This window comes from Xenopus laevis, chromosome 9_10L (genome assembly GCF_017654675.1).
Source record: "Xenopus laevis strain J_2021 chromosome 9_10L, Xenopus_laevis_v10.1, whole genome shotgun sequence".
Taxonomy (NCBI): Eukaryota; Metazoa; Chordata; class Amphibia; order Anura; family Pipidae; genus Xenopus; species Xenopus laevis.
The window spans coordinates 34,815,310-34,826,724 of record NC_054387.1 but is presented as its reverse complement, the minus strand read 5'-3'; the positions used below and the strand labels follow the sequence as shown (position 1 = coordinate 34,826,724).

At 40.4% G+C, this 11,415-nt stretch overlaps 1 protein-coding gene across 1 annotated transcript; it reads right to left on the bottom strand.

The window, feature by feature from the left end:
• Window positions 1-1,033: 1,033 nt before the first annotated feature.
• ptges3l.L (prostaglandin E synthase 3 like L homeolog) lies at window positions 1,034-10,487 on the bottom strand. Its single transcript, NM_001095024.1, is given in 8 exon segments — window positions 1,034-1,741; window positions 2,733-2,755; window positions 3,764-3,826; window positions 4,234-4,323; window positions 5,079-5,177; window positions 5,954-6,020; window positions 8,579-8,692; window positions 10,411-10,487. Coding segments are annotated over 7 exon segments (450 nt in total). The 5' UTR covers window positions 10,416-10,487; the 3' UTR covers window positions 1,034-1,741; window positions 2,733-2,743.
• Window positions 10,488-11,415: the final 928 nt, after the last annotated feature.

Here is an 11,415-nt window from a genome sequence, read left to right as displayed (position 1 = left end):
ACGCTTTACTTAGCCCTCGTTGCAGATTCAGGGCATCTGAGTTCATGGGCGCCATCTTCGGTAACATTCGGGTCTGCTGGCGCTTCGGCTATTTCCGTGACTTTCTGCAAATGCACAGTTGTCGCGAAACAGAAATTTGCTCCAACTGAGCATGTGCCGACACGCCACTCAGATAGCGTCCGTGAGCTCCCGATGCAATGGATCTGCACTGAGGGGGTAAATAAAGAGTTAGGGGCATTTACCAAAGGTACCACCTAGGCTGGGAGGAAGCAAGGAGGGGGGGTTATTAGCAAGGGTTTGGTTCTACTTTAAAGTAGGGTAGAAATGTTGTACATTATGTTTTGGCTTTCCGTTCCAGCCCAAGGCAACCACAACCCTTTAGCAGGGAAGATCTGTGTCTCAAAAGATGCCCCAGTAGCTCCCCAGCTTCTTTTCTGCTGATTCACTGCACATGCTCTGTGCTGCTGTCACTTACTGAGCTTAGGGACCCACTCACAATATACAGTACACATAGAATAGAAATGTCACAGTATAAGTCTGATTAGTACAGATAATTACTACATATCCCATTCAATAATCAGCCCTTTAGCATCAGCTTATTACAGGACAAACCATTTTCTGCTCGATGATTTGTGACGACCCCTAAGCTTAGCTTCTCAACAGCTGCTCAGAGCCCACTGAGCATGTGAGTGTCACAGATACTTTCCAAGATGGTGACCCCCTGTGACAAGTTTGAAGTCCTGGATCATTGCTGCTATCGAGAAGCTGAAACGTTTCACTGGTGCAATAAATTCAGTTTATAAAATATGCCATTTTTAGCCCTATTTGTGTTTAAGGTTTAGTTCTCCTTTAATCTCATTCTGTTCTGGACTTGCCCCATCGATTTCAAAAGGTTACTGCAGGTCTGTATTGGTGTAAAACAGCTTAATATTTGGCAATCCTTGGAAATTACAGGTAAGACCCCTTTATAAATTCTGCAATAGATTTATTTTCTGCAATCCGAGTGCACTGCATTAATGCAAGCTTAACTGGAGCTTATTCAATGTTTATTTTAAAAGCAATTGAACACATTTTTAAGCATAAAACTTTATTACACGGCTTTATAAACATACCCCTAAGTGTTACGCTCCAGCAGAGCACAGCTTAAAATTCCCAGTATTTTCTTTTTAATGCCAGTATTTATAAAATATGTCTACAAGCACTAAAGAAATATAAACCAGTTCTATAACACAATTTTATATTTGAGGCAGAAAATATTTTACATAGATTTATAAATAGGCATCTGAGTGTTGAAAATGTCTCGGCACAGCACAAACATCCCGCCATTTCCTTTTTATTATACACATTTGAGTTCAAAATGTTTCTTGGAATATTGTATGTATTCTTAGCCCTTCAGTCTATTGTTGGGAGATATCTCTGGTTTATTATTATTACTACGTCTTAAGACCACCTTAAACCTATATCCTAACTGAAAATGATCTGCCTATTGTCACCTCACTTTTTATAATATATTCTTTATACCCTATGGATTGCCCCCCTCTACAGTATAGGTTTTTTTTTCCCAACAGAGTTGGTTCTTGTGCCAAGACCCCAAGAGGGATCTGAAGGCGACTTAAGATTAATCATGTTTCCATACAAAAATCACATACAAATACGTCTAACAAAAGAGAGCAGAACATGAAACCGAGTAGGATGTCCAGCCATTCCTGCTGCCATCATATCTTCTCTGTTTAGTGCAGATCTGTAAAATATATTTAAATAGGAAAATGAATCCACTTTATTTTAACGTGATACAGGGCAAACATTTTAAAGCTGAGCATACATGTTAATCTTAGATTTTTCCTCCTAATGCATAATAATTGGATCCCTCTGTAGCCTCGCCCCCTTACTATGATCTGATTATCAGCCTGGGCCAATGATTGAATTGTAATGGAGGCTTACAGAGACCCTGTCCCTCAGGAGGGGACCATATTAACAAACTGATGTAGTTGGCCTGGGTCAACAATCAACGAAGGTTTACAGAGACACAATAAGGAGAGGACCTTATTAAAAACTTGATGCAGTTGTCCTGGGTCCATGCTTGGATCATAGTAAATACATACAGAGATCTTGTCTGGAGAGGACTGTATAAACAAGCCAATGTGAACCTGACCACGATTTTCAAACTTGACTAATCCATATCTGTCCTGTTGGCCAAATATTGATTGTGCAGGGCTTCCAGAGGACCCCATGTATGGGTCCATCCATGACTCGGTCCATGAATAACTGACCATCTTAAATTGGGAGAAGGCACTTGACATTATTGCTTGGGATCGCAGCCCACGTGTAGCACAGATTAGATTGCCGGTAAGTGCCCCCATAAATTATTGCGTATGGTTTAAACTAAATGTAAGCCTGGGCCGTTTACACTGTTCTGTATCAGTTATAGCAGACTTTCGGGGTTCAGGCTCATTTGCAGAAAAATATTTGGTTGAGCGCCCCCCCCAGCTCATAACAAGACAGACACTATCTTACAGTTCAAGGAACACCACACATCATTATTCACCTTCAAATTGCGCCTTCAACCGGCCACCCCCTTTTAGGAGCTTTGGCCCCACCCTAGAAAGTTTGGGGGCACAGTTTTGGAACTATTCTAGTCCGCTAATGCAAGTAAAGCGCATGGATTTGAATTATCAAGGGTACTTATGAGCGTCTTTTCGATAAAGATCACAGTTTTGAAAAAGAGTACTTACCTTTATTGATTTTACAAATCATCCTGAAATAAGAGGAAAGAGATACTATTACAACTTTTATCTCAACTGTTATTATGCTCCTCTTAGTGTTCTGTAGTGTGAGGTTACAGGTTTCCACCCTCTACAAGGTGTACAATACATGACCACCTTTCACAGCGATCAGTGTTAAAGCACTGGGGACAGATTTGTTATTATACACAGGCCCGGACTGGCAATCTGAGGGGCTGCTATAAGATTCCATAGAAAGTCAGTATTTATTGGGCTGGTGGAGGGCTGTTTGGGCCTCACTGTGGGTTGATTGGGCCTCTGTGTACCTGAAATGCCAGGGCCTATTTTAATTCTCAGTCCGGACCTGATTATACAGGTATGGAATCTATTATCCAGAATTCTCAGGGGGTAAGGGATCTTTGGTCATTTGGGTTGCCATACTTTTGAGTTTATTTAACATTTAAATAAAAACACTAAAAGGGTTGTTTTGCCTCCAATAAGTATTCATTATTCCTTAGTATGGATCAAGGTACAGTTTTATTACTACAGAGAAAAACTATTTTTTTAAAAAATTTTGCATTATTAGATTAATATAGAGTTTATGGAAGATGGCCTTTCCATAATTCAGAGCTTTCTGGATAATGGGTTTCCAGATAATGAGTCTCAAACCTGTATATCTTTTAACAAGCAGTAATGACAGCTTCTCAATAAAAAACTTGGTTCTTATTAAAGGGGTGGTTCATCTTTAAGTTAACTTTTATAGTGTTATAGAATGACCAATTCTAAGCAACTTTACAATTGGCCTTCATTATTTATTTTTTCATTTTTTAAATTTTTTGCCCTTTTTTTTTCCAGTTTGGGGGTCACTAACACCATCTAAAAAAAATACTCTTCTTTCTATTCAGGCCCCCTCCTTTTCATGTTCAACCCATTTAAAGGAAAACTATACCCCCAACAGACAGGGGCCGAAACAGGGGATCACAGGTTGTGCTGGGCAAGTTGGGATTGTCTTCATTGTTTATTATATATAAATATACACTTACATCTAAATCATCCAAGTCATCCATGCTCGGAGGAGCCACTTTATCCTTGCAACCATTGACGAGCTACAAAAGAGTGGCGTAAAAATTTACATTTAGACTTAGCATTAGTAAATCTGTTTTCTAGGCTGACATTTACTTTCATCAACTGCCACATCAGGAGATTGTATTAAAAAATATAAATATTTTGTCTGTCTGAGAAGCAGCTATACTATATAGATGAAAACCATTTCTCCTCCCAGACTAGACAAAGAGCACAACTATATCACTCCCCAAAATGTTTCTGAAGCTTACTGAAGCCTTCCCAGCAAGTCCCTTGGGCAAACTACTGGGTTCCCCACTCCCTTCTACACCTTAAATGCTTGAGCCAATTGCTCTTGCAACAACAAATAAGTTCCCAACCACAGATTCCATTGGAAATAACATTTTCCCATAGGAAGAAAGCTTGCTTGTGTAGAAGCTAAAGAACTCACATTTAGATAATGTTCAGCCAGTGCCATTTCCCCTTCCTCTTCGGCATCCCAGTCTCTCCAGTTATCGAAATCTACAAACAGCCAAGCGGGCTGAACAATAATAGAGAGAAAACAATCATTATAATTATTGTTGTGAACATGTGAGTACGTTTTTCAAGAAAACCGAATAGGCAAATCTTGAAGATGAAGGACCTGGTAGAACATGCAGATCCCCAACACGCAGGGGGAGTTTAATACTGGGTGGGACTCCTTTATTAAAAGGGGTAAAGTGAAAAACAAATGGTGCAGTTGGCAATGTTGCTTTCACATAATACACACTAATATCTTATTTGTACCCACTGCAATTTGACATGGGGTCATGGACATATACATCCACATCCCTCTAATGCCTGCAAATGTTATGTACATATAGTTTATAAATATTCAGGTTTATACATTTGATGCAATTCTTCTCAAACTGGGAAGCTAACTCCCTTAAAGGGTCCCGTCGGTGAGTATGAGATTTGGGTTGATGTGTATTTGCTACCCCATTTAAAGGGCATTTTTAATGTAGATTAATTAATGTAGATTAACATTTTAACATTTTTTGGAGTCTATGGGAGCCTTCCCTTAATTTGGAGCTAATTCTGAATAACGGGTTTCCAGATAACAGATCCCATACCGGTAGTATGTTACCATACATTGCACAACTACATGTCACCCATTTTGACTGACTCTTGAATCCATTTTCCCTTTGCCCTTAGAGCTCACCCTGTTGATGATCCCACTTTTCTTTTTTTTTTCCAGAATGGTTGACAATACCTTCAGTAAACTTTTGCATTCATTAGGTGCCATAAAGAACCCACCTTGGTATTTTCCTTTGTTATCCTGGGCCAGGCCACCTTCTCTTTACATTTCCTCAAGAAGCAGGTTATTGATCGATCCGAGCGCTTTTCCCTGGAATCCTATACACATACATTTAATTAGCAGCCTGTAAAGTGAGCTGATATTAATTTTGCCACTGTCTCTAATGATATTCAATAAACTCATGGCCCAAGACTACCCCCTAAAGCAGGGGTCCCCAACCATTTTTACCTGTGAGCAACATTCAGATGTAAAAGGAGTTGGGGAGCAACGCAAGCATGAAAAAGGTGCCAAATAAGGGTTGTGATTGGCTATTTGGTAGCCTCACTGTGGCCAGTCAACCTACAGGAAGATAATTTTGGTAGTACACCTCATTTTTATGCAACCAAAGCTTGCCTACAAGCTAGTCAGGCCTGGACTGGGAGTCAAAATAGGCCCTGCCATTCCAAGTATACAGAGGTCCAAACAGCCCCCTACCAGCCCACTATATGGTAACTTTCTATGGAACTATACAGCAGCCCCTCTGGCATTTGCCAGAACCCACAGATTGTCAGTCCGGGCCTGAAGCTAGTAATTCATAAATAAGCATCTGTTTTGAGGCCACGTGGAGCAACATCCAAGGGGCCAGGGAGCAACATCCAAGGGGTTGAAGAGCAACATGTTGCTCAAGAGCTACTGGTTGGGGACCACTGCCCTAGAGCTTGTCCTCCTCTAACAGCTGTTTGGGCTTTACACAACCAGCCTGAACATTGTTACACACAGACAAATGTGTTATCAATCTGGATAAATGCGTGTTTCACCCACTGAAAAACCTCAACATAAAAAGTTAATTTGAGACCAATATTCACTTTAACATACATGAACAAGATGTACTTACCAGGGGCTGCACTTTGTCATATAACTGGATTTCATTGTATATTTGTATGTTATCTTCATTTAAACAGCTGCATTAAAAAAAGAGAGACATTGCATCTTTTTAACATGTTTTGATTTGATGATCTGTATAAGGACCAAATTTCAGTGGATTGGGTGAGGTTTGAGCGGTTTATGGGTGGGGTTTTGGCATAATTGGGGCATGTCCTGGTCAGATCAGCAGCATAGTGCAAAGGGCAAGATTTTCTGATTAAGACACCATTTTACTTGTTGGCAGGTCCCACCACTCAGCCAGCTCCAGTGACAATAGGCTAATAATTAGGGCCACTTGGGGGGGGGTGCCCTTCTGACTTAGTATGGAGCTCCAAGATTACTGATGGCTACCATCAAGGGAATAATATACATGGCCATTGAAAGAGTAGCCTTAGTTTAAGCAGGTTGAGACTTTACATACACAGCAATATAGTTTCCATGCACATGCATGCAGTCCTTTATTATATGGTGAATCCAGGCACTGTATGGCTCATTTAAAGCTGCAAATAAGCTTGCAATTGCAAGAAATGGATGTTGTTGTGCAAATAAACGCCATTCAGCAATGGTACCGGTGTCCAAGCACTCTACTACATGTTGCACTCACTGGTGCTGCATTCTTGTTCTAAAACACCCACAAATGTACCTACTGATGCAGGGATACCCAGGAGCTACAGCCCCCCCCCCCCCTCAAAGGTGATGGTAGCTCCAGGGTTCCCACAGCAGGCTATGTGAATAGGTGCAGCATAGTTGCGCCTAAGGAATGGAATGCAGTCGTCATTTTGACGCCAAGCTCTGGAAATGATGAAATGCAGACTTTGAAAATGTTCAAAAAGTAAAGTGTAGAAGGAGCTTTGGAACCTGAGTTACTTGAAGAGAAATAATATTCTGGGAACACAATAAGATACCCAAATACCTTTCATTCTATTTAAAGATACAAACGTTAAACATGAACATTACAGGAGTCATTTACGACCATAAGTGCAGTTGTGCAAATATTCCCACAGTCATTTGCCAGTTAAACCCCATTCATTATAGGCACTTGCATCAAAGTGCACTCTTTGCACTTCTGTACAGTTGTGCTTAGTGCCACTCAGTCCTCTCTGCCTCCTGTTCCGAATCAAGCACAGACTGCTGAGGAACCTTAGAGCTACCGACACCTCCAGCCCTCCAGTTCTCACCTCCGCTCACTCCCTGCCCCGTGCTAAATGGCGCCCTCCTAACAAGCCGTAGGTAAGAGAGCGGCTGGGTAGGGGTTTTTTCTTTTTAGTTATAGAGGAAGCAGACCCCCCTGTTCCATGGGCCGCCCTGCAGCTGTGGGGTCTGCTTCTTCTATAGTTACGCCACTGGAAAATTATGGGGGAAAAACATGGCAATTACACTCAAAATTGCCCTTTGCTCGCTACACTTGCAGACGTAAAGGACCCCTGATACACTATTGAGGCACTGGTGATATATTGCCTGAAAATACATGATCAATGCCATTAGCAGTGCTCATCATCATTAACAGATCTTGCAAAAGGCAAGATAAACGCACAATGAACAATCTATTGGTTCTTGGTCTGAGAGCTGAGTTGAATTAGATTCCAGGTGACATAAGTTGTTAGCTAGTGTCCAGTCATGGAAAGGGGGCCCCTCAGACTGGATCTAAGTAAACAGGTGTGATGGCTGGTGGGTGCATGGGAATTTTAATGGGAAGCCATCCCCTGCTGGGATCAACAGATACGCCCACTGTTTACATTTGATCTAGGTCACAAGTCAAGTGAAACCATTAACATCAGTGTTGATTTGACTTATTACTGTAGATATAGCATGACCTGGATGAACGAGAACTTTCACAGACATCAGTGTATAATTGTTGGGGGGAGAGGGGGCCCAGACCACAGGGTTTGCTGTAAGGAAGCCCCTCTTACCAGCCCACTTGCCCCACTGCTGTTTTAATTTCCACACCCACCCCAAAATGTTGTGTAAAGAACTGCTGGTGCAGAGCACCTTGAATTCTGTTTTGTGCGGGAAGCCCATCCCCACTTTACACCCCAAGTGTCACATATACTGATTGAGAATGCAAATAGAAGACAGTGACAGCTGCTATTAAGTGTTCAGCTGCTGCAATAACAAATGAGATGGCTAAGAGCCCTACTGATGGTCTGACAACCCTTTGTAATGGGTGGGGGGATACACGGTGAAGAAATGGAACTGTTTTCACAGTGTGACGCACATTATTTATGTATTTGAGCATATTACACGCAGTGCATAAAGCAGGACACTACACCATACATTTCAGAGCCATGTTAGATTTGGAAATCCGCTTACAGCTACAAAGCTTAGTGTTATTCTGCAGATTTGAAGTATACAGGAGGCTTCCTGTGATTGTTATACAGTAGATATGTTTTGCCAGTATGCTGACTTCTGCCAACAACATATTAAATTAATTCAAAGTCGAATTTTTCCCACAACCTGCATGGCCAAATCAGGAAAGATCCATGTAGGGCTCATAAAGGAACAGTGGTCCTTTTGCGGAGTAGGTGCAGTAACACAACCTATATCTTTTCTTATCCCATTAGTATTATGTTCATATTGCAAACGTATGAGCACTTACCTGAAGATAACCTTATCTTTCTTGATGTCCACCTTGACATCCCGACTGTTTTCGACACAGAACTCCAAAAACACATATTTTGCTCGGTCGTACCACAAAGTTTTTGCTTGTTGCCTGAAATGGTTTATGTATACAAGCCCATTGTCACCAGCAGAGTATTTCTGAGTATATATTTATATAATACACAAAAGTCATGAATATCCTGTAAATTATATCCTTTTAAACGGTGAGTTCTGATGTCATCAGTTATAAATGTTGAGTAGTGATGTCATTTCTGTCACAAGACTCACTGAAACTTGTGTATTATAATAAATAAAGTACCCCCTGTTGCAAAATATGAGGATATTATAAGTTACCTTGGAGTTCCATGACCTGTATAAAAACAATTGGCCTTCGGCCTCGTGTTTTTATATGGTCATGACGCTCCTCGGTAACTTATAATATCCTTGTGATTTACAAGAGGGGGTACTTTATTCACTATATAATGGTATGGGAAAGACCCTTCTAATAAGTTGCCAGGTTAATAAGGCTACTCCCCCATAATTTGCCAGTATACTTGCTGTCAAGCTGGCCAAAGGTACTGTACGTTCATGTAGGGGACCTGTTATCCAGAATGCTTGGGACCTCGAGTATTCCAAATAAGTGATCTTTCCGTAATTTGGATCTCCAGACCATAAGTCTACTTAAAAATCATTTAAATATTAAATAAACCCAATAGGATTGTTTTGCCTCCAAAAAGGATTAATTATATCTTAGTTGGGATCAAGTACAAGAAACTGTTTTATTATTACACAGAATCATTTTTTAAAATATGGATTATTTAGATAAAATGGAGTCTTTGGGAAACTGCCTTTGGAGCTTTCTGGATAATGGGTTTCTGGATAACAGATCCCATACATACGGTAATAGAAGTCTTTAAAATGAGGAATAACACATGTATTCTTTGCTGTGAAGCAACATAGAGGCTTAGAGTCTTTGGGCCTTTCTGTAATTTGGAGCTTTCTTGATAACAGGTTTCCAGATAACGGATCCTAATCGTGTATAGGCTTTTACTCACATATGCACAAGATGTACTCACAGTACAATGGGAATCCCAAACCAGAGAAGAAAGGGAGATCAGCAACTATCTCCCTGAAATTGTTTAAATTGTTTAATTTCCATTACAATAAATATACTATTTGCTTCCTGAGCCTAGGTAACTGGATCCTGATGAAACTGCTCATAGAACTGGAATGATTATATAATGCAAAAGTGAATATGGGGATACTGAAGAGTGTCCCTTATTAAGATTAGTGGTGGGGGCCATATTATTTGCTGAGGGGGGTCATCTTAGAGGTCTGTAGGAGCAAACAACAGGTGAAGTTATCTGTTGCCATTAAACCCCCTACAAATATAAATGCATATATATTGTAATCATATTCAGACTTATGATAAATTATATTTCCTCAGGTCTCTCGTATCCAAAGTAAATGTAACAACTGTCCATTTAATAATTATATTAAAACATTTCAATATGTGTTACAATGCTGTATAAGCTTTATCAGCTTTACATGTAAAATATTCACTGTAAAATGAATGGTGTTGTATATTATAATACAGATATAGTCCGTTATCAGGAAACCCGCTATTTGGAATGCTCTGAATTACAGGAAGGTCATCTGCCACGGACTCCATTTTAATTAAATAAATCAAAACTTTGAAAATGATTTTCTTTTTCTACATAATACAAAGCACATCACTGGGCACGTATTTATGATTTGGCATTTAATATTTGATGAAAATAACAAGCAAACCAAAAAACATAAGTATATCTGGCACATGGACCCACTTACCTCATTTTTATGATCGCAAGCACAGAGAGCTCACCAGGGACAGTCGTATCGACTACACAAGATCACACTGGGTATGTGCACTCTTAAAACTTCCAAGACTTCTCTTCACAGAGCTTTAAGCGGGTCTGAATTTCTACTATATTTAGGAACAGCTGCTGCCTCCCCTGCCTGATCCCTGCCCCCATCTAGAAACACAAGTGAGAGTTCTAGAGGCTTCCTGAAACAGAACATCACTGATAAGAAATAGCCCCTCGGCCAGATTGTTATGCCTGCCAAGTGCCAAATACAATGTAAAGTTTTCATGTCCTGATAATGAGCGAATATTTCTCCTATGGAGTGTTTGAACTGTGCATATAAAATGTGATACACATTTCTCTGCATTGGCAGCCAGCTGGCACACTTATATTGTATTATGTATTACAGTGAAACCTCGATTTTAAGTACCCTTTTTCCGCATTTTACATTTTTTATTTGTGGTCCCACCAATTTATAATGCATTTCAATGGGTGCATTTCTCTGATTTTAAGTAATGTTTTCTCGGATTTTACATGAAAATTTTGTCCTGATGTACCCAAAAACTGCTTTTTTTTATCCTCTATGAATGTTATTATTTATGAAATATAGAGGTTTAAAATACTAACCAGATGTATATTTTTCCATGGTTTTGCCTGTAAATGGTCAATTCCAATTAGTCTGCCCCTTATACAGTCCTGCACTTATTGCTTTAAGTTGTGTATGTGCAGGGCCACTATCAGAGGGGCACAGGGGGTTTTCCTGTACTGGGCCCGGGCCTAAAGGGGACCCGGCTGTACTGCACTTTTCGAAATAGCGGGGCCCCCTTTGATAGCGCTGAAGCCGTGCCGCCTCTTCCGAATTCCTGAACCGCCGAAGTCCAGAAGCCGCTAAGGGTAGGACTCCAAAATAGTTTTCGCAGGCTTAAAGTCGGATGCAACGGAAATAAGGTAAGTAATCGCATTGTCGTATGGTGTCGCCGTGTTGATTCGA